Here is a 24967-nt window from a genome sequence, read left to right as displayed (position 1 = left end):
CGAAATTTCATTACTTTTTTTCAGTTATCTCTTTCGCATGTTATATATATATGTAATGATATTTTAAACTTTCAATTTCAATTTAATTAATTTCCAAGATTTTATCTTAATTTAGCTCATAGTAACTTCATTCTAAAAATATTCTCTTATTTCGTGATCCAATTCCACTTTCTCTACTTAATTAATTCAAGAGAAGCTTCATAAAATTGCTTAGTCAGTTAAACGCTGATATTTTCGCACGCTCGGCGTGAAGGGGTAAAAATGTCCAATAAGCACATTCTTTCTTAAAAGATCCCTGTGTTTCCCTTACACGTGATTGGCATGCATCAGAAATCCCTATGAGAATCTTATTAATATATTGGCACTGTGAAGAAATATTTTCCCTATCAAAATCTAAGGTTATATAAGGCAGGGATGATTTATTTCGACCCTTCTTCCCCACTTCGGCTTATTGTACTGCTCTGTGGCGGACGTCTTGTCCGCGTCTCTGCTTGTAAATAATTATGCTTTCCCAATGGATATTAAAAATGTTAAAAGTATCTTCACTGTCTTCAAACTGCATCAAGCTTCACAACAAATAATATTATATATATATATATATTACCTATACTATTTAAGATTTACGATTTTTTTTTCATGTGTAAGATTTACAGTATATGACAAATTTATAAATATTACTATTTTTATTATTAATATCAAATTTAGAATATATTCATATTTTTTTCGTTTGGAATCTTTTGGAATTTCATATAATATATTTTATAGATGGGTAATTTGCTTTAAAACTAAAACTGAAGCTACACTTCAAGAAAATCTTTTAGTACAACATGCATTTTTCAAAATAAAACATTCAATGAAATGGGGCTGTAGGTATGGATTATAAAGATTCAGTTTACATTATAATAATACCACTAATGTTTTACTGTTATCTGTACCTCTATATATTGTAATATCTGTAATAAAATATAATATTTCTAGGTAATTTTTGTTATTTTTCTTTTCCAGATAATTCATTTACATTGAAACAATGGCCTCTTCTTGTGGCTCTGGGAGCTTTAATCATAGGTGTCGTAGGCATTCTCACTATTTCAATGGTGTATGGATTGACTGGTGGGAAATTTCCTGATGATGTGAGTATGCAGCAAAAAAAAAATCTTTTTCAAATCAAAAATTTATTTAAAACAATTTATTTATTTCAAATTTTTTTAACGAATTTTCACATACTACATTTACTAGAAATTCGACAATGGAACCAAAATTCAATGAATTAAAATTTTCCTGGTGTCATATTGTTTAACTTAATCTATACACGTAAGATTAACTGGAGTAAAGAAACTCTTGAAAAAAAAACGCAGCCTTTAAAAATCATATTTTTTTAAATTTAAATATTGACGCATTTCTTTAAATCAATGACGGATTATTCTAAAATCTTTAGAAGATATTTTTAATGCTTGCAGAATATAATAATCCTAGAGGCATGCAGTGTGCTGAGTTAAAAAGTCACTGACGAATATGTAATCGTAAAAAGAAAACGCTACAATCCGCATTTTATTCTTTCGAAACAAGGAGTTCCCAGATAAAATGATCGCTGCTATTTTAAGAGACTCTTGTTGTTAATACGCGAAACCAATCAATAGACAGTGAAAGTCGCAGCAATTACATTTTGAGAGTCGTGGATAAAAAGAATTTATCACTAACATGTGTATCTTAAATTACAATAAATTAAAATACAGACAATGCATAAAATAAATTAGGTATTTGGAGGCATATGAAATTGAAAGTGAATTCCACAAATGTACTAGGGAAAGTCAAAAAATAAAGAGACTTCTGCAATTTCTCTTTCAAGGGTTTGGTAACACTGCTAGTATCCACCTTCGAATTAATGTAGTCGGAAACACTTATATTCAATGTGTCACACTTATTCCCGCGTTAGCTGTTGGAGTGCAGCAGACCGTTAAATGCGGCATCTCCATAATCAATCTGCTCCAAAGAGGAAATGAGGACAATGATTCTCGTTTTGTTTGAGGGAAGGTGTTAAACCTGCAGAAATTATTCGTCGAATGCAACACCGATCATCACCAGAAGTCAAGAAATTTAAAAGTCACCCATCAGCTGGTAAGATTATGCTAACACTGTTCTGGAACAGGGAAGGTGTAGTAGCCGTTCATTTCATCTAGAGAGGCAAAAATGTGAGCAGTGAGAACTGTTGTGATGTGTTTTGAAAACTAAATTTCAATCAGATTCAAACGCCGAGGGAAATTGCAAAAAGGTATCATCCTGCAGCAAGATAACCACATTCTGCCCAACGGATGTCGAAACAATAAAGGAGTTTGGATTCGAAGTGCTGGAACATCCACCATACAGTACAGACCTGGCTCTAAATGATTTTCATATGTTTGGACCATTGAAAAAAGCACTAAAGGCAAGAAGATTTGCGACCAAGGAAGTCATTGATGCGGTGCAAAATCGGTTCAGATACAACCGAAAAACTTTTTTTCCGACAGGAATCAAGAAACTTGTGAAACGTTGGGAAAAGTGCGTTGAAGTCCAGCGTAGTTATGTAGAAAAATAATGTGTATTTCAGTTTACTACCATTAGATAAAATGCACTTTTTCTCAAATGCCCCTTTGCAAGATATTTCATCGGCGACTCATGCTTTCTATAGTCTGTGTATAAAAATTTGATTTCATTGCGTTTGTTAGTTTGAGCTGCAAGTGCCTCCAAACGGGGAAAGTTATTTATAGTAGTACAATATCATATGGAAACATAAATTGTACTTCAACAAGAATCTATTCATTCACATGACATACACTTCAAAACAATCAACATAATAATGGCAGATATCAATAGGGTAATGCGCACAAGATCAAGTGAAGTTAACACTTTCTCGACTCGGGCGAACAGTTAAAACAAAATCACGACTTTTAACCTAGTAGACTATTTTTAAAGCACGTTGTCATGGTAACCGTGAATCACTCTAGCTCAAGGTTATTATCTTCAACTTGTTTGCCTACAGCTGCACTATACCATGTGAATCATCGTCACTAACTCTTTCCCTACTTTTTCACAGATCTACTCAAGTTTCTACTTCATTTATATATCAAGAATATTTTACCGAATTTCCCGCATAATCCGAATTTTCCGGAACCTGAATGGTGGTTAGCCCCATATAGTCCCGAATCACGAGGTTCAATTTTATTTATAAAATACATGAATTCTTTTAAAAATTGGTTCAGTACTTTTGAGTAGTCCAGAAATTGGATTATTCAGCTAGTTCTTTTATTATGTATGTATTAGAAGTTTTATAACCCGTATATAAACGTCAGAGTCGCTAAGTTTTTTTTAGGTTGTGCAATCATTTGGGGTTTACATTTTAATCTCTACCTTCTCATGGGGTTTATTTTTAGTTACTAGTTTTCAAATAGTTATTGATCAAAATTTAACTTCAGAATAAATTCTAAGTGTCAGTTGATTGTGGCATGCATCTCTATATCAGGATTTATCATAATCAGTTTTCATTAAAGGATGGCATTTAAATTTTCACTGCCTGTGATGTTTTTTACTATTATTGCCGAAGAAAGAGGTTTTAAATAAGCATTGATCAAAATCCAACTTTGGAAACAATTCTGAAAGTTGAATGATTTTGATAAATAAATATACAAATTATTCATTAATTACAAGTAATTATTCAAAGATTTCATTGAAATATGTTAACGTAATACTTTCAATGAAACGTAACGTTACGTTGAATTGGTTTGAATTATTACGTTTCGTTAACGTAATAATTCCAAGCCATGCTGAATAGCAAATCCTATGTGTAACTTCTTGGGTAAATTTGCAGTTTGTTGTTTCTCACTGTCAACATTAGTATGATTTCTTAGAATTGGAAATAAAGGATGCAACAGTTATTTCAACTAAATCTTAAATTTGCATTATCTATATATTCTTGATTAGTGATTAGTTCATCAAAAGATTTCACTCAAATCTTAGATCAATTATTTGCAGCAAAAATTTCAAAATGTTTTCATGTTTAATTTAGTAATTTCAGATTGATGAACTTACGAACTATGAAACTGTTTTGTCTAGACAGAAACAACATCAATGAATATCATATCTGTAGTTATCAGCATTCTATAAAGGTCTTCGCAAGTTCAAAATTGTTAACAAGAGCTCTAATATCAGTTTTTAAACTTTGTTCTTTCAAAATGTAGTAACAGTATGTCGACTTTTTATTTTCTTTTTTATTGTTAATCTATAGTTTGCTTTATAACTGCTGAATTATCACTTGATTCGAAATTGATTATTAATTTTCAGTTTATCTGCAAATTTATAAATTCGGTATATTATTTTCGTGTTAACGAAATTAATCCACAAACTATAATCATTGATTCTGCAACATATGATTACTAGCTAATAAAATCAATATTACATAATCAATCTTTAATAACCACATAAGCATTCTTTGGCTATCATACATGTAGTCTTTAGATTGATTTAAATGGACTAATTGTTTTTGTAGGGTCTTTTTCAGATTTAAAGCATTTCTGTGTTTGCAATTACCATCAATATCTTCTAAATAAAACTTCAAAAAAATTCAAGTACAATTAATAATAATTATACTGTGAACAATTTTATGTTAGTTAAATGCTGCTTTGATTTGCAGAAACTTGGTGAAGCCTGCTTAAATTGATTTGTATTGTCTTTTATTTAGTATGGTGTTGTAATGGACGCAGGCTCGTCGAAAACGAATACTATTGCTTATAAATGGCAAGGTAATAAACAAAAGGGCACTGGGTGCGTGTCACAGGATACAACATGTCTGGCAAAAGGTAAAAAACTTTATAAATAATTCGTTGTGAAATTTAAAGCATTATTAATGACCCAATGATAGAATTTAATGGTCAAATGTTTCTAGCAAAATCCGCAAAATAAACATATCGATTTGCAGTTAAAGGACCAGGCTTTTTTGACTGACAAATCTGCAATAAGTTTCCCCAGATCAAGTATTTGATAGAGATTACACAGCCTATTACCAAGTAGTAGACAGTGTGATCTCGTGTAACACTCAACTGTGGGACAGTTGAGTCCACAGTCTTGATGGTAGAATTTTAGCTTTAGATTAGAGAACCATTTGTTCTAAAGCCATTTTCACGTTTTGACCTAGACTGTTGTCAAGTAACAAATTTGGTTGCCGATTATTGTGGCATTTAAATGTTGATGAAAGTGTCAGTTTCATTTTCTGGTCTTAATCAAAATTGTCCTTTTTATATTGCTCTAGTGTATCTGAATTGGTAATTAATTCAACTAATCAGATACAAAGTAAACATCACATTAAATTCAAACATCTAATTACAAAAACAGAAGCTTGGTTACAAATCTGGATATCGAGTGTCCCTAAAATGACTGATGAATTTTGAAAATCAATTTTTAAAAAAAGCGTAATGTGATCAAAAATGTGCTTCAGTACGTTTGAATTATTCAGAGAATTTTATTTCACAAAATTGTAAATTCAGTTAACATTGCCACCAATAGGTGGCGATTCAAAATAGAGAAAATGAAATCTGGTATGAAAATGTTGCAAGGACTGACGTACAAAATTAATAACTATGCTTTCAATGTAGCACCCATTTGTAGCAACAACGTGGCGCAGTCAGACTCAAAACATTTCAGATAACCGTGCAAACATGTCAGTTGCAATTATCTCGCATGCATTGCAGCGCCATCTGTCGGTGACAATGTTTAATAAATTGGCAATTTGGTGGGATAAAATTTTCTGATTTCCCAAGCGTAAGGCCGCAAACTATGCATTTCTATCGCATTACCTCTTTATTAATATTATTGATTTTTCAAGATCCATCAAGTAATTTTTGGGACACCCGATATTTTATCAATCAAATGTTTAATGAATGTTTATTCAAAAACATAATTTGATATGGTGCACTTTATGATTCAATAGGTGGAATAGCTGAAATGGACCCTATGAAGCTAGATCCCGTAATCGATTGTGCCAAAAATGTAACAAAACACATCGATGAAAGAGCTCGTCCCAAAACCCCATTATACTTCGCTGCTACAGCTGGGATGAGATTACTTAAGTAAGTTACACTATATGCGCTTATGTTTTCAGCCTAAGGAAAAATCTTTTTGAATTGGATGCTTGATTATCGGAAGTCCTTAGTCAAGCATTAAGTTCATTCTATGACTACAAAAAAGCAATTCATTTGTTTGGTTGAAAACTGAATTGTTTTCAGATAATTTTTACTGATGTTTCCGTATAATTTAGATTATAGTCTGTGTATTTTCTGTAGGCGGTTCAAGGTCACATTTTCTACCGCGTTCCTGGTACCAAACAACCAATAACGAGGTAGAAAATGTGACCTTGAACCGTCTACAGAAAATACACAGACTATAGTACTTTATAGCTGTGTGCAAAAGTCTTCTTGGACTTTTCGGGAATAATTTTACTTTGTAAAATATTTTAGTATTTGCATTTAATGAATCATGTTTCAGCTTAATTTTATTAAACTAAACAATAGAAAGCTTATTTTTTTCTGTAGTTAAATCGAATTAATATAAATGTTTGATTTTGTATAGCCATAAATTTCTATAATTTTGTGTGATTTTAGATTAATACCGACGAAAAGAGTGTGCATTAAATAATTTATATTTTTATACATTTCTTACCTTCTTTTCTAGCTGAATAAGTATCCAGAATCTTAAAATGAATCAGTAAGGTATAAATTATGGTAAATGAAAGGGATGAATTTTGAGCAATTAATATAATCTATTTATAGTTTAAGCTATCCGGCTTTATTTTATAAAAGAAAAACATTATATTAATGTTTAGACAGTCATTTACTTTTGCTTTGCTAATTCACTTTTTATTTGAAAATTCGACGATGCAGAATGTAAAAAATTATCATTAATAAAAATTTATGTTTCGAATTTTAATATTAACATCAAATAAATTTTATCCCTAAGAAAATGTAAGCTTTATCGGATCTCTAAGAATTAGTAAAGGGATTCTTTTCCATTTTTAGACTGCATCATTAGTGAAACTTTTTACAGCAGAATATTCGTAATATTGTGAATTGCTACTGAGCGTGGAGGAATTTGACCGATAAAAGTTCATTATAATTTTTTTTATCGAAAATTGTACTTTGTGTAACTTATTATTATTTTTTTATTGTAACTCTGTGTCCAAAAGCCTATAATTCATAAAATGGAGAAGAATTACTAATAGTTAATACAAGCAGCTTAAAATTCATTAAAAGAACTAAATACTAGAATAATGATTGCTGACATAATGGTAATTTCAAAAAATTTCAAGGGTTTTTTTTTATTATTATTTCTATTTGTACTTAAAAATTACGGCATCATCTACGGATGAATATATATAAGATTTTCAAAGAACTAATAACGCTTTTTGTTTATCTAGAAACATAGCACGACTGTTATTTCCAAGAATTTTTTTTCAGAATTTTGAAAAGCTTGGAGGTGTAAGATCACTATATAAAACTCTGTGCAACGTAGCCATATAAAGAGAAAAATGTCAAATGCATATAAAAGCATATTCGAAATTAGCGTTTTTATGTATAAGCATACTTAATCATCTGACATTGAGTTTCTTATTCGCCTATTAAGGAGACCCGTAAAGCAATCTAAGCTAGGGCTTTGCTTGAATTAGTACAATTCGCAGAAGAAAACTTTCCCATGACCTGAATTAAATAATTCGTTTTTAAATTATTTTCTTTCAATAGAATTCAAAGCACCTTCTATTTCGTTGCTTTCCAGTTTGAAATTTCTGATCATTCTATTTTATAATTCCTTTATTAACTTTAGTTATTTATTAACCGCATTACAATAAATGCGGTTAATAAATAACTAATTTTTATATCTGATTTGCTACTGTTCCACAACTTTAAGGAACTTTCTCATCTATAAATTTTGGAACTGAAATATTTTTTGTGGTAGTCAAAATAAAAATATCGTTTATTTTAGCAGAAATTTTGTTTAACTATTCCTAGGCCTCAGGCTCGTGATTTTAAAATATAAATATCAACTTATTTATATATAACTGCATGCATTTTTAAATTGTACAGAGTGTCCCACAAGGTATGTAGCGTCTGATTTTTACAGATACGGATAGAACAAGTCAAGACGAGTATTTTGATATATAACATGTGGGTTCCCAAAATATAACGTCATAGTCTATTTAAGGTGTGAAGCTTGTAGCATGAAAACTTCAAGAAATGAGAACAAAACCAAGTAAAAATAAATGTTTATTGAGAACTTTCAGTACAACAGATTTTCGACATATCGGCCGTTCGAACAAATAAAATGACGAAGTTTGGAATCGAAGTTTTCAATTGTTTTCTGCAAAATATCTATTCCAGTTTCCTTGATTTCGGTTTCAATTGCTGCTCTCAAGTCACTCAGTGTTGAGGGGTGTATGAGATACACTGTGTCTTTCAATCGTCCCCATAAAAAAAGTCACGTGGGTTAAGATCCGGGGAGGAAGGTGCCATTCGAAAACTTTCGCTTTCTGAACATTAGGTTCTGTTCTTGCACGCATCTGTTTTTTTTTTTTTTTTTCCTTCTCATTTTCTCTAGCGCATTGCCCAACACAGTGCCGGTTTCCTTAAATCTTTCGCGCTTTCGTTTGATCGTCGTGCCGTTTATGTTGTGGTGATTGCCGATTTTTTTCACCACACTGTGATGATTCCAATTCATCATAAGTCAGCGCCATGAAAACACGTTCAATCGAATATTTGCTCATTTCAGAACCATAACGAATACGTACATTACATAGAAATTTTTTAGCGAATAACGCGCAACTCATTCTCATCAAACCTACCCTTATATGCAGGAATTTGCATATTCACTTGCAGACATGCTTTTCCTCTCATTGGTTGCCACGAATTTGCATAATCACCTAATGAAGCTTCCATGTTGGGCAATCGTCGTATGCATTGCAATTTGGAATACAAACTGTCAGACTCATAATTAACGTTTTTCGTGTCATTAGTCTATGAAGCTATATTAGGGGATCCCACATGTTGCATATCAAAATACTCGTTTTAACACGTTCTATCCAACATTAGACGCTGCGTACCTTGTGGGACACCCTGTATATACATTGTAATTGTATACATTATAACTGTAAGCATTGAAATTGTATGTAAATGTATAAAATTTAATGTTATCCTGATCTTCAATTTTTTGTAAAAAAGTTGCCTTTGTTTGAGTCGTAAGACAAAGTCTTTCACCGATCTTTTATGATTTGCTTTTTAGATTAGCCAATGAGACTCGAGCTAACGAAATTTTAGATCATTTGAGGAATGAACTGAATGAAACAGGATTGTCAGTGAAAGCTATACAAATCATTACAGGTGAAGATGAAGGAGTGTACGGATGGATAACTGCTAATTTTCTTGAACAAACTTTAGAGATACCTCAGGTAATGCATGGCTATCCCATTTTGTAGACCAACATATTTTTGTTTAAACGATCTATATTAACATTATTCTGTTTATGGATGTATACTACTGAATTTACCATGAAATTTTTCTCTTAATCTTTCAGTCTTGTATAAATTTGTGAATTATGTTACGCTTCATGGGAATTAACTTTCAGTAACAACTGCTCTTTCATTAACAAATATCTTTTTTTTTTATTCATCTCCATTTTATTTTACTGACATCTTTTTTTCCTTTGCTGAAATCAATAAAGAATGTTCAATTCCTTTACTGCATACATTGCATAAATTTGGGTCAATGTAGAGCTGAACGTTTATTTTATCGATTAATAAATATTTTCATTGAACTTCTAAGTAACTTCCTTTCTGTAGTCCAAGCAAAAAGAACAAGACATAATTTATCCTGAATTCCATTGAAGGTTAAGTTTAAGTGAAAAGAAGAATTGAAGGTTGAATTGTTGTGAACTAGAACAAATAAATTTTCAACAAAAAGGATTTTTTTAAAAAAAATTGAAATCAGTCCAACAAACCAGCTTTTTTTATTTTTTAAGTTTTCAAATGCAAAACTATTGTATGCAGTACCATGATAACTTGTTTAGAAATATGGTTTTTAATTGTTTTTCAACTTTGTTTTTGGCTGATAAATCCGGTCGATATAAATGCTTTCTATCGCAATTTGATACCTTGATTTTGGATTTCTGAAATTTCAACCTTGTCTGATGTATAAAAAAGTGTTTATATATATATAATGTACAAAATTGTTCTTTTTCAGAAAACCGATCCTTGGGATCCTACAACATTGGGAGCTTTGGATATGGGAGGAGCTTCAATGCAAATTGCCTACGCTTTGCCTGAGTATATTAGCGGAACAAAAAATATTAAACAAATGAAATTGTACGGCCAAACCCACAATGTATTTTCTCATAGCAACTTATGTTTTGGGAGAGATGAAGCTCAGAGAAGACTTAGATATCTTTTAGTAAAGGTAATGTTTAAAAAGTTTTTTTTGCATTTCAATAACTATGGTAAATTTCTGGCACAAAATTCTTCAAATGGACTATATGAAGGATTAAAAGGCATTTCAGATGCATAATGTTTTTTACTCCAACTTTAAACAATATCTTCAAAATATCTTGTCCAATAGCAAATCGAAAAACAAAGAATTTTTTTTAATCTTATCCTTAGAAACATTTTTCAGTAATTTCATATTCCAATCAATCATTTTCACAGAACAGCTGATTCAAAACTCAGCATACAAACTATTAGGAATGTTAGAAAATAGAGAGCAAGCCAGAATCGCATGGTAATGAATAATCAGAGAAGTTACCCAAATATGTGAGGATGAAAATATTTTATTTAATAATATGTCGACAGTAGGTGCAGTTTCATAAAAAAAATTGCTCAAAATGCACAATTATTGTCGCTTTATAGCAGTACCAAGCTCTTTCAAGAATAGTTGGCAGTTCGTGGACATTTGCAGCGGTTGTGATAAGGCTGGCTTGTTACCGACTTATCATTCGTATACTTGTGTATGTTCTCAATATTCAGTCGAAACTTTAAATAACTAGAACTTAAATCTAGGTGCAGCGTTAGTACGTATTGCCTTCTAACTCATCTGAGTGGCGTTTTCGACTGTGCTTTCTTATGTTATTCTGGCTTGTTTATATTTCCTATATCGCTCCTGTCAGTTTTATGTTGATTTTTAAATTGTCCTGTCTAATAATACAAACTGTAAAGCACTACAAACAATTTTGTGAATTAAAAAAAGTATACTTTCCAACAGTCCGCAACTTATATTTTAAGTTCTGTTTTAGAAATACTATTTAAATTTCACTTTGTTAAATTTAAAATTTGTGGTGGAATGTAGATTTTTATGATCCGTGCAGGAAGCAACAGGACGAATGTTTTTAGGAACATTTCTTTTAATAATCACATTAACACACTAAACAAGCACAAACACAAAGATAAGACAAGACATTCACGTGCGCAGCTTAACAGTACAGCATCACATCTCATTCTAATTACACTGCAATGCATTATGGGATGGTATATGGGATGGCCTAATCAGGCATCGCCATCTAGTATCCAAAAGAGAAGATAAGAGTAATGTAACTACTACAAATTTGTGTATTATTTGAATTTTTAAAAAAATTCACCACTAAGTTTTTTTTTTCTTTTTTGATGATAATGGTTTGAAAAACATGGCTTACGTTGGAATTCTCATAAATTATGTCTAAAAGCATTAATTGATGGATTCGCGATGCTTTCAACTAATCATTCGTTAAATATCCTGTTCTTGATAAGTTATGTCCTATTTTTGCTATATAAAATGTCTTCTTTATTGATGCTTTCATAAATAACTGTTGCACTTTTCATTGTCTCGATTATTTCATATTCCACTTAATACCAAATTTACGTGGATAATGGATAGCATATACTTGAATAATCTTTGTCATTATGAAGATCTGTGAATGTCTATGCATTTATTCTTTTATATAAAGGCTTAGTCTTTTAAAATGAAATATTTCTGTGAAATTTATTTCGTTATTTAAATTAAGATATTGCTAAAACATGAATAGTTGACTAAAAGGTGAGATTTCTATTGTATTTCTTAAAAACATAATTGGACAGTATGGATTTCGAAACGAAATGGCAGATATTGCGGCAAAAACGGCAAGTTCTTTGTTGCAGCGTGAACTTTCATATGACGATGCAAAAAAATTTTTTGCTGATCATGTTCGCGCTTTGTGGCAGCAATCCTGGGAACAGCAAACTTCGAATAAATTACATTCTGTTAATCCAATGACAAGTTTATGGCCTGTTATCCCTGTACGTACATTAGACGTTAAATTAACTCGACTGCGCATTGGCCATGCCCGCTTTAGCCACAAGCATCTTTTATTTGGGGAACAATGCCCTTCATGTCCAAAATGCCATGTAATTTTAACAGTCAAACATGTTTTAATAGAGTGCCCTAATTTTAATCCTCATCGCTTAAAGTTTTTTAATTCACTATCCATCGAGTTGCGAGAGATTGTGGGTGAAAGTCCTCACCCTAACATTTTTAAATTTCTACATAACATTGGTTTTTTACATTCTATTTAGTTTTGCTTTCTCAATTTGTTAATTTTTCGTATTTAATTTGTTTGACGCCTTTATTAAAAAATATGAAAAGCATATTATTTTTAGAGTACTAATTTTAATACGTTGCCCTTCAAAATTCGACTTTTTATAAATAAATTTCTTAGTATTACTTTTTATATGAATTTGATTTATCTCACCATTCGAGTGGCGCAGCATAGCCAGATTTGGCTTTTGTGCCAAAAACCCTAAATAACCAACCAACCATTCCTTTTGATTTCCTTTCTATAATTATACACTGTATTCAAATAATAGCAAGAATTTAATCTAACCACTTTCTCTGTCCATTTAGGACATAACCCAGACCGAGATTGAAGATCCGTGTTTTCCTCGGGGAGCAACGTATGAGATAAAAGGATCCGATTTATTTAGACGACCTTGTACCAACAGTACAAGATTTCCTAAAATACCTGATGATCTCCTGGTAAGTACATTAATTTCCTATAGGGATAATTTCAAAATATAGATAACACCTAAAAAGTCAAATCACTTATGTTGTATTTGAAAAAGTTATTTTTAAAAATTTCATTAAGTCATTTTCATTATTACTCATCAATCGAAGGAAAATGCTTTTTATCTCTTATATAACGAAATGAAAATATTGTTATTCATCTATGTCAGTGGTTCTAAACCTTTTTAAGCCGCGTTCCAAATTTGAGAAATATGTTCATGTCGCGACCCAAGAAAAAAAGTCAAAATTTTTTCATTGCTTTATTTTAGATCGTATTTTTAAAAACTCTTCAATCCTACGATGATGATTTTTTTTAACTTACAAATTTTTTATTTATTTAATTACAATTCTTTACAATTACAATTTAGAAACGAGTTTTTGACAGAGAGCTTACTGAGTCTGTGCGCACGCAAAGCAATGGCGTGCGTATTACCAACACCTCCTATACTCTGTTTCACCCTAACTTGGCAGTATTGTAAAAGGCAGAAAATGTGACGCTCCGCGCTGGGAAAGAGTTCCCCATCCATTTTGACTTTTAAACAACTAAAATGCGCTGAAATTTATCAAATTATATCATAAATTACAGATATCGTTTTTTTTATCAGCATGTATTTAAAATTATTCTCAAGTTAGAAGCGCTTACCTGTTAAATATTTTGTAAATAAAGCGGACGAATAAAACCAAAAGATGGACATAATGAATTCCACTTTGTAGAACCGGTCTCCAAGGTCAAATATTTGGCGCACTTCTCTTGTACGCCCTCGCCAGCTTTGCTCCATTTAGTTCTCACCGTTATTATCATCACACGTACTTTTTTTGCCCTCGCTTTGTAATCAGCTGATATTTTTTGATCTTGTTAATCACATTTATTTTCGATTGTTGATATTTATTCAAGTCGTCATTTCTAAATTGTCTGAAATTTGGTGTATTACTAACTTTTTTGGTTCGACTCAGCGCGACCCAAGAAATATGCTTCGCGACCCAATTTTGGGTCGCGACCCATAGGTCTTAGAACCGCTGATCTATGTAATAGTGTTTCATCTATGTAAAATGTTGTAATTCATCTGTCTCACATTTTAATCTTTTTATCAAAAGAAATATATATATATAATTAGCATACCCGCGGCATGTAACAAACTTTGCAGTTAAGCCAATGTTTTAAACCGATTTCAGAGAATAAAGAATTTTCGAAATTTTACGTTTGATCGCTCTTTCGGATATCAAGATCCCCCACCAAAATAAAAATCGTAGAATGTTAAACCAAACACACCAGAACAGTACATATGAAAAGATAAACTAGTATTTATGAAATGTAGAGATGAAATACGGAAGACGTACAGAATACAGATGAAAAAAATATTTCTGGACGTTAGATAATCAATTATGGCTTTTTTTAACTATGAAATATGATAAACTAGGTAAGCATTTTTCATAGAGTATTGTTGAGTATTCTTTCTTTGAGAATGGTGATACAGAAGAATCTCTTTTAAAGTGCTATGGCAAAAGTAACTAATAGAATTGCAGAACTAATTTAACTGATAGAATTGCAGCACATTTTTTTAGTGATCAGCTTCATTAACAATTAAAATGAATTCGCTTTTAATTGCAAATCTTGATCTTATATTTTGATTATAACGTCACACTCTCTTTTTCCTTCTCAGAAAAATTCTATAATTATCTTCAGCTGAATACTTTCTTTCTTTCGCCACAGAATATCCCCGAACTTGGAATCTCTAGGATTCCCTGTCGGTTGAAAGGATATACGTGGGAGTATTTATTAAGATTAAAAAAATACACATAAAAAGACATAAAATATCATCAATACACATAAAAAGTAACTATATACGATATTATAATGATGAGGGAGGTGTTCGGTGGGGAGTATGAGTAGATGAAATCTATTGAAGTTAATATATTCTGGAGAAGAGCTTGGTTGAGAAATGAAGCGAAAATTTATACTGGGCTTGGGTCATCAGCTGAATACTGCTAACATTGATTTCAAATAATTTTTCACAATATATTTTATCGTAGTGCCAAAAAGCTACCTTCTAACTTCTGCGTTTTGGCTTATTTTCGATTGAACGTATTTTATTAAACTTCGCCACACAGAGTACGCCGCCAATAGGAGCCAATAACTAAACGTATTTTTCATTTAATTCGTTGAGTTTCTTTTTTTCAGTAGTGTTATTAATTGATTGAAATTTCAATTTTAATAATTCATCAGAATTGTAGTGGCAAGGCTTTGTTTCAGGACAAGTCATTTTTTATTGCAAATCCTTTGTTTTCGGCTAATTTATCAAAAACTTTAAAAATAATGCCGCTTACAAGAGTATTAACAAGAAAATGTTTATATGTCTTTACAAGAGTTTATCTTTGTTTTACTACTTCATGTGAAATACGCAAAAAGTCATAGGTCTCGATTTAATAACAGAGGAATCAGAAATTAGTAAATTGATTTCATCAAAGATCTTCAATCCTGAGAGATTGGTTTACATTAAATATTGTTTAAATTTAACAACTTTTACTGTAAATAAATGAATAAACTCTGTTAATTTGAGTTGACGTGAAAATTTGTGGGTTGAAATTTTAATTTAAATGCCGTCATTTTCATCTGTGTAATTGTTTTTACTTGTGTGATAAATCATTATGCAAATTCAAACAGACAGACAATACATAATCATTGTTAAGATTAAATATTTCTAATATTCAACACTTTTATTTACTATAAACACATTCTGTTAATTTGAAATGACGCGAAAATTTGAGAACTAGAATTCTAAATTAAATGCCACTCATGTCATCCGTGCAATTGTGCTTACTTATGTGATTGATAAGTCCTTATGCGGATTCTAATAGACAGACAAAAAGGCATTACATAGTAAAATCGAAAGAGAATCAAGCCAAATTCATATTAGTTTTACTTTAACTTGAGTATCTCTAGAATGAAAAGTCAATGTTTTCAGAATAAACATAATTTTCTAATTCATGATCATTCCAATTTTTGAACAAAATTTTGAACAAAAATTTAGTAACTTAAAAAAAACAATGAACAAACTGATAATGGGAAAAAATGGGATAATCAAACCGGCAATAGTAAATAAAAAGATCGTGAAACGTATTGTAAAATGCTATAAGCAAAAGTTATAGATATAAATGCTGTACTTATGTTCTGCGCATTAATATTCATTAGATTAAAGATTATTTGAACTATTTGCATTCTCTTCATGAAATCAAGTATTGTTTAAATTTATTGTTCTTTCGTCCTGTATTTTAAAGTAGAAATCACTTTAAAAACTATAAACTAATATTTGAGATATTTTGCAAATTTTTATACTCGTATATCTGTTTTTGTATTTAGATAATACTTGTATGTTTCAGAAAACGAATTATACCTTCAAAGGAACAAGTTCTCCCAATGAATGCAAGACCGCCGTTGCCAACTTAGTAAACACCGATTTATGCAATAAGACTGGATTCAAGGAATGCTTTAAAAAACTTGATAATATTCCTGATAATCAAAAATACTTGGTAAGTTTTCAACTTATCATTATTATTTGAACATTATACTCATACTTTTCTTTCAAGGTTAAAGAAATTTACTTGAAATTATTGAGATATATTGTTTGAAGTACTATTAAATACACTGGGATATAAAATTTCCTTAGTTTTTTTATTTTTATTTTATTTTATTGGCAAATCAAGATTATTGTTATGTGAATTTCAAATTTTGATTCTACTTTAAAAGTTTGGTAAAAGATATTTATACTAATTCCTTTTCGACTTTCTTTGATTTATACATTCTTCGACTGGAATATTGAATCACTGATTTTAATCAAAGAATGTTTTATCAATGGATCATTTAATCAAAAGATGTTTTAAAATTACATAATATTCGAATACATGCAAAAAACGGGAAACAAGCCTCAACCAAACCTCCTAATACTTGTCAAATGTCTTTATTAGGGATATTTGATAGGTATTTACAAATGTCTTTATTAGGGTGGTCTGAGGGTAAAATTTGTTGGGCCAGAGCTTCGGTACCGGAAAAACACTTGTTCGAGATATATACTGTATGTAGGATTGGTACATTTTAAATCTGACGCCGTTATTCTTACCGATGATAGCAGAATTTTTTAGGAAGCGTACCAGTTCTGTGTCAGCCTTGTCATCTGTCAATGGTTTGAAACACCCTAGCTTTCTCAAAACATTAGTTATGCGTCTTCAAAACATACATTGATTTGATTAAGTTCCTCAGTTGCAATGGCGTGAAGTTCTGGAAGTTAAATTATAATATTGTATTATAATATTATCGCAATTACGAACAACAAATCTATGAATATTCAATTAGAGCAGACTTCAAACTTTAAGTAAAATCACAAGAAATATTCAAAAAGATGAGATCAAGAGAAGAAATCGACATTTATTAGAAGAAATTAAATAAAGATCATTGCTATATCAGCAATTCCCCGCGTTGCTTTTTGAATAAAACTAAACTCTCCTTTTCTATATTTGGGATCCATATATTTTTTCGGTGTTCCTTTGTTTCCGTTATTACCCTTTTGTCGACAAAACAGGACGTGATATATTTTCTGTAACTAATTTCAATCCTGTCCGTGACAAAAACATTTTAATTTCCTGGATTGTGATTGCAGTGTCATATTTTCATCCGATATAAATTAGGTGGTTTCTTTCCAAATTAATTCCTACGTGACAATACAATTTTGTATTCATTGAAAAAAATTAGGTCAATATTTTCCTATCTGCATTACTCTGAAGGGATTCACAGGGGCCGCAGTGGCCTGGTGTTAAGGTCTCGACTTCGGAACCAGAGGGTTTCAGGTTCGTGACCCGATTCCACCGAAGAACTGTCTTGTAAGGGGGTCTGTTGCACGTTAAATCCGTCATGACCAAACGTCCTCCCGCTGGTGTGGTGTGGAGAGAGGCTGCCAGCTCAGGTGTCATCCTCGTCATCTGACCGTGGTTCAAAATTACGAGGTCCGTCCCAAAATAGCCCTAGTGTTGCTTCAAACGGGACGTTAATATAACCAAAACGTGAAGGGATTCGCTTTTCACCCCCTCCCCTTATTCTGATCTTATGTTTTTATTTGAGAACTCTTTTAATAATACTTCATGACACCTTTACCTGTCAAAAGATTTTTTATTTGCGAATTCTTTTCTCTCTTGGATATTGTGCTCAGGACTTTTACCATGTTTGTGTCCCTGCTATTTTGAAATTAGCAAGATTTTTTGTCTGGGGGAGTACTGCTATTATGTGACATCACTGTAACTGTCGATCATTTTTTTTATTTCGAAAAGATTTTTAAAATCACATTTGGCCTCATTTTTCTGAAATGACTGTTGCAACACTAAAAAAACTTTTTTTTATAATCATTTTCATACGCATGAGTTTTTATTCAATGTTTTGATAAATGCCCAAGAAAATAAGACGATTCAAGAAAATTATTTTTGTGTTGTGACCTATGGCACTTTACAAGCCCGCTGGCAGTTATCTGTCAGCGATGTAAGCCGAGTATGCGTTTCTTGTTTTTTTCAGCAGCGACAACTACGGTCAAAAGTACGACTTAGCTACTTCATGCGTCACATTCGCTTGCATAAACCCTTTTTACAGGGGGGGGGGGTTGAACACAGAAGAATAACCATGCCCAGACCGGGACTCGAACCCGGGACGCCCAGATCATGGGGAAGCGCGCTACCCCTATGCCTAGACGCCGGCAAAAAATCATTTTTAAAATGCTTAATTGTAATATTGTGCAATGATTACGCATTTTAGTAGATATTGCCCGTAATTTTTTTTATCAGGTTAATTATTTTTTATTGTTATGTAAACTCTGTTGATGTATGAGTTATCAGCTTCCTGTTTTTTCACATTACTTAAACATTCCAGGCTTTTGCGACATACTACTTTTTGACTGATTTCTTGAATGTAACGAAAGCTCCCCTATCAGAATATGAGAAAGCTATGCAAGAATTTTGCCTTAAAGACGTAGATGAGGTAAGTTTAATTTGGACTTTGATTTTCTTCTCTTAACCAGAAATGGACTAATGATCAAACAGGATTGGTATTAGAGTCTGCCCATTAGGAAGTTATGGCCTGCCCGAAAAAGAGGGGTACGATTTTCTTTTTATGGTGGGCATATAATGATGACTCTCTCAGTTTTTCGCCAGATCTTTATTTATCTTGATGAATAACCCTTTGCATGAATGGGGGATAAAAATATTGTCAAAATCTGTTGTTTTTTCTCTTCTTCTATGTTGCTTATTATTCTTGTTGTATACATTTCAAACGAAAAAGTTAATTTCAAATTATATATTGATTTTGCTTTAATTAAAACTATTTTAAATGTAACTGAGACTCAGGCTAAATACAGAAAGGGGATCTGACGGTCAAATTATAAATCTTTGAATTCAATTACGATAATTTGCGTTATTTGCATATCTCGGCAAACATCTTTCAACATTACCACACACTTTTTACATGTAAGAATATTAGAACATATGGAATATATTTATACTTGAAAAAAATGTATAATTTTTATATATAGATGAAGTTTTACTTCCATTCTCTGATTTCCAATGATACATTTCATATTTTTAAAAAAATATTGGACTTTTAAAATACAATAAATAAATATGAAATTACATAAGAGACATAACTTATGCGCAACTTTGTTATGTTTTATTAGAAAATGTGACAAACTAGCTCACATGAGTAGTAGATCTTAAGATATTAAAGCTGCGGAATTCATCGTTTTGGATACATTTTATCAAATTTTCTACTATATGATTCAAATTTAATTTTCTTGGCATACTACTATGCACTCCAAAGGGGGGCTCCAATCATGGGGCTCTGAAGTCTACTCTGTGCCATAGTATTGCGCGTCTAATTTTTAATAATTCAAAACTTACTGAAATTTCATTCATATGGTTCTGGAGTTATCTAAATCTAAAGTGTGCTCATCAAATCCGTGAGATTTGTCAGAAAAGATAGATTCCTCTTGCAATGTTACATTCGACATTGTCATCAACAATCTTCCGCATATAATGCGTCGTCGTCTGCGAAGATGAGTGCGTTGAAAGCTTATACAGTACACTCCCGAATATCTGGCTATTAATGTGGCAGACAGAGTTCAGGCTGGGTAACAAAAACCCCGCATGGGCCGGATTTCTATGAACTCATTTTTTTACCCACCTATACCAGAAGACAAAGCTTTTATACCAAAACACGCTATTATGATAAGAACTTCTTAATTCTTATTGAGTACTAAGTCCTCCTTTTATCTTAAGACACATAGAATGTGAATGATTTTTCTTACTTTTATTCCATTTCCTATGGCTTGTGCAACACGCCACTTTTCAATTTCTGCCCGACTTTTTACCAATCCTTCATTGTACTTTCCGCAACTCCGAAGTTATATTTTTTGCTGTTACACCAGATTCTAGCTGCTGTATAGAGCGTAATTTCTCCTCCATAGTCATTGCAATTTTTTTTTTTTTTTTTTTTTTTTGTTTATCACATTTTTCGAAATCTTCGCTGTGGTACACTTAAAAAAAACACTAAGCATAACCCAAGAACAATTTACGAATACTACACGTACTGTGCATTTATAATCAGACACAGCTGCGACAATTGAGGTCCGTTACACACTGACGAAACAACGAACAACCAGCAGAACGCTACTCTTTTCCTGTCACAACTTATATTTTGCACACGACACGCAGGAGGATCGTAGCAGACGCCCGCTTCCAATGCCTTGGCAATGTTGTCAATGCAACGCCTTGCCTTCCTCATTTAATTATGATAAATGAAAACTAGGCCAGATAGTACAGAAGCCGGATAGTCACGAACCGAATACTCGGGAATGTATTGTAATTCCAATAAATGTCTATCCTCTCTTGTTTTGTCATTGACCTTTTACAGTGGTCTTTGCAAATGACTGTATGTTTTAGGCCTCCTCCCTCCTCTTTATGTCTTACGTGTATCGTCCAAAAGCTGTTAATGGTTTTTCAATGCGCTGATTAATTTGTGCAGTGAAAAGTGGGTGTTAAAATTTGAAAATTTCGAAATGTTTTCACTGTAATCGTAATCTCTAGAGCTGTGTTGTTTCAAAACAACATAATTCAAACATCATAACTAGCTTATACCTTCAAATAACGGCATCTAAAATTTCCTTCCAATAAGCAGCTAGGCCATAAGCAAGCAGCCAAATCTTCCTCCATATGTGGAGGAAGATTTTATGACCATCCTATATACAGGGTGGGCAAAAAGTCCATAAAAATTTTAAAAATTCATAAAAGCCCAAAAAATAACCAAAATAAAAATTTAATATATTTAATTTTTATTCACTATATTACGCAGGTATATAAGATTTCCGTCAGTTTGAAGCGGTATTCCAAGTCCTTTTCTTAATTTGCAGATATGCTTAACTTATAGATATCAGTGTGCATATCCCAGCTTGTATCTTTTGAGGTTTGCTTGCTACAATTTTTAGCAAGTATTTATTCATTTATTTTGCTTCCTATACATTTTCTTAAACATTTATTAACTTTTGTCACATTTATTATCTATACAACTCGGTAAGTGAGGATTATTTGAAAGCAATTTAATATCTTCCTTTCTGCGTTTAGAGAAATTAAAAATTTTAACTTATTCTTTTTCTATATTTCTTTCCAATTCTTCAATTTCAGTCAGTTAATTATGGTCATAGATCATTTATGAATGTGTTTTTCGATGTTTCTTGCTTTCTTTCCCTTTATTGTCATTTTTACTTAAGTAATTTGCTTTAATTTCAATAAATTACTTTTACAAAAATTTAAATTCAATAAATAATTTACAATAATTAAATTACTTTAATTCAAATAATTACAATAAATTAAATAATTATAAATTACTTTTCAATAATTTTCAAATTATTTATTCAACAATCTGTTCTTTCAAAATATGCTTTTTAACTTGAATTGTTATATTTTCAGGTGACAAATATATCAACGAGTGAATTTGCATTAGATCATTGTTTCAATGCCAAATATATACATGAAGTTTTAATTAATGGATTTGGTTTTAAAAACACTACGTGGGGAAATCTCCAGTTTGTTAAAAATGTAAGTATGATTTCTTTTTATTCTAGTGTTGTACTTTGAGACTTTAATAATTAAATAATTTTTGAAAAGCTTTACATTTGATAGTGTTGTAAAGATCTGTTAGTTAAATTTTTCGTCTGCTGTTAAAAGTAACAGTCCACCTTGTTTCTTGAAACATTAATTTCAGTTTCGCAAAATTTGACAAAACATGATATTTACTTAACAGCTATACCAATGCTTGAAATTAATTTGTATTAAATATTATGCATATTTGCATCAAATATGATATATTTAAAAGTAACTTATTTCGGAATAGATGCTTTAATTTTCAAATGCAACTTGATAATACAGCAGAATAAAATATTCAGCAGAAGTTCCATTTTAATAAAATGAAAACTTTCAAATTAAATCTAACATCTTGGCAAATAAAGAAACCAGAATACAGAACAAAATTTGAAACCTAACTAATCACAATATAAATTATTTACGGAATCATTCATATTAAACTGTCTTAAGATTGGAGAAAGAAACGCCAGCTCAGACGTCATTCTCGTCATCTGACTATTGCTCAAAATTGCGAGATCCTTCCCAAAATAGACTTAAAGTTACTTCCAGACGGGACATTAAAAAAATTAAACTAGATTATGCCGAATGATTATAAAAAATGGAAAATGAGGAAATAAAAATAATTTAGTTCTCAGTGCATAATTGTACAAAAAATATGCTCATTTATCTGTAATTTCAAATGCTGACTTCTTTTCATACATTAATAAGATGTATATTAATGGGATGCTTTATTGATAAATGCAAGCAAATTATATTATGAACATTACATCTGTTTCGAAATTCATATTTTTATTTTTTATTAGCTTCAAGGCAAAGACGTTGGATGGACGTTAGGTTACATGATCTATGCTACAAATTTCATTCCAGAAAAAGCAAAGACACCAAGAGCAATATCTGCAACTGGTTTAGCAGTATCTTTAGTTTTGTTTATATTTGTCATAATCGGAACATTATTGTTTATTCTTCATTCTCATCGAAAAGGAAATAGCAATAAATCTCTGTATGGTCAGGCTTAAGGAAGTAAACTGTTATCTTCGAATTTAAAAACTGTGCAACTAAATTTAGAGATATATTTTATGATCAAATAATGAAGAATTTTAAACATTTATCTTTCAATAAAACATGTAAAGCCATCTATAAAAAAATAGTAGTTAAAAAAGCAAGCACTTTCCAAAAGGCAATGTTTTTGCATACATTTGTTCCCAATTTCAATATATATTTATACATTTCTTGAGCTGGTAAACTTGTACATGTTCAATGGTACACAACTTTTGGAAGCTTGTACATGTTCAATGAGTTTGTAAGCATTACAAAATTGTGAGAACCATGTTTTTTATTTTCGAGTTTATATTTTAGCGATAAATTAATTTTAAAAAAAATTGGACCATCAGCATTTGAAAGCAGCATGTATTAAAATTATTATTTTTACAAATATAAAGACATTTAAACATGTAAACTGCATATATATCTTTACATTCGTGAAAACCACTTGCTATTTAACTTACATTATTTATCGCGCTAAAGCGAAATTTATAATCATGAAGATTAAAAGCAGTCAAAAGTACATGTTTTCAGAAGATTTATAAATAAAATTGTCATTTCTTTTTCCCGATGAAGTGAATATAAAATATACATCACTAGTAGCAGAAGTATGCAGAGAATGTGTTTAAACGAAGCACGACTTGATCTCTTCACTGTAAATATAGACCTTTTCAATGTAAAATATTATAGAAGCATCTGTACCATTTGTAATTAAATGCATATTAAAGTTTCTTTGAAAATAACTGGCGTTTTTGAAATCTTTCCAAGCTAGGATTCATGTGATTTAAGAAGAATCCCCATGTTATCATTTCATTCGCCCATTAGTATTCATTAATCATCATCTGTTAAAGAAATTTAATGTTAAGCATCACATATATTCTGAATCTTCTAATACATAATAATCAATATATATTATTTATATCGATTAACAAGTAATTACATACATTATCAGTGTATGCGTTATCAATTTTGACCATACAATTAACAAAGTTACCAAAAATATTAAACATAACCATGAACAAAATTTTCCACCTTATATTAAAATTTTATTGCATACAATGTACAGAGTGGCTGCAAACTCCTATTAACTCCAACAGATGCTAGTAAATCCGTTAATATAACAGATTAACTTTATAGAATGTAAATATAACATCCTATACAGTCTTTCTGTATAGGATGTTATATTAACAATGTATCATACATTCCTGAATTTCAGTAGTAATTTAACACTTTAATAATCCAAAAGAAATCCTTTTCTAGAAAAAAAACCACTGTCTTGCCATTTAATTTCAGATACTTCCTCATTCTATAATACCTTTGGTATTACATCTTTTTCAAAACTAATGCGATGGAAATATAAAATTTCGCAATTTTTCTTAAAGCATACAAAAATTAAAGGTCATTTGTTCATATGTAGAAGAAAACTTGATTTACAAATTTAACGAATTGGCAGTAAATTTAATAGATTGATAAAATGCCGAATAAAGAGATGAAATTATAAAGTTAATTTTCTTGAAAAAGACATCGTTTTATATTATCACTAATACAAAACTTAGTAAAATTCTTTTTCTTCACATTACAGCTGTGAAAAATATGTATAAAAAATAAAATATGAGTATGCATATATTTCTAATAATAATAAAGGAGAATATGTAAATATATGTATGTTGAATTCTCTACAGGTGAGACTG

At 31.0% G+C, this 24967-nt stretch overlaps 1 protein-coding gene across 9 annotated transcripts in view; it reads left to right on the top strand.

The window, feature by feature from the left end:
* LOC129958831 (ectonucleoside triphosphate diphosphohydrolase 8-like) overlaps positions 1-24019 on the top strand; it is a 146432-nt gene extending 122413 nt beyond the window's left edge. For all 9 annotated transcript variants that reach the window (XM_056071532.1, XM_056071538.1, XM_056071534.1 and 6 more), the window contains 10 exons: positions 1006-1130; positions 4712-4829; positions 5957-6095; positions 9295-9460; positions 10251-10463; positions 12912-13043; positions 16449-16598; positions 18976-19083; positions 22062-22190; positions 23039-24019. In XM_056071532.1, coding sequence (XP_055927507.1) covers positions 1006-1130; positions 4712-4829; positions 5957-6095; positions 9295-9460; positions 10251-10463; positions 12912-13043; positions 16449-16598; positions 18976-19083; positions 22062-22190; positions 23039-23251 — 1493 coding nt within the window. In that variant the 3' untranslated portion in view covers positions 23252-24019. The remainder of the gene's footprint in view (positions 1-1005; positions 1131-4711; positions 4830-5956; positions 6096-9294; positions 9461-10250; positions 10464-12911; positions 13044-16448; positions 16599-18975; positions 19084-22061; positions 22191-23038) is intronic.
* The last annotated feature ends 948 nt before the right edge of the window (positions 24020-24967 follow it).

Source organism: Argiope bruennichi, chromosome X1, assembly GCF_947563725.1.
Source record: "Argiope bruennichi chromosome X1, qqArgBrue1.1, whole genome shotgun sequence".
Classification (NCBI taxonomy): domain Eukaryota; kingdom Metazoa; phylum Arthropoda; class Arachnida; order Araneae; family Araneidae; genus Argiope; species Argiope bruennichi.
The sequence above is the reverse complement of the archived record's forward strand: the minus strand, read 5'-3'. Positions and strand labels throughout refer to the sequence as shown.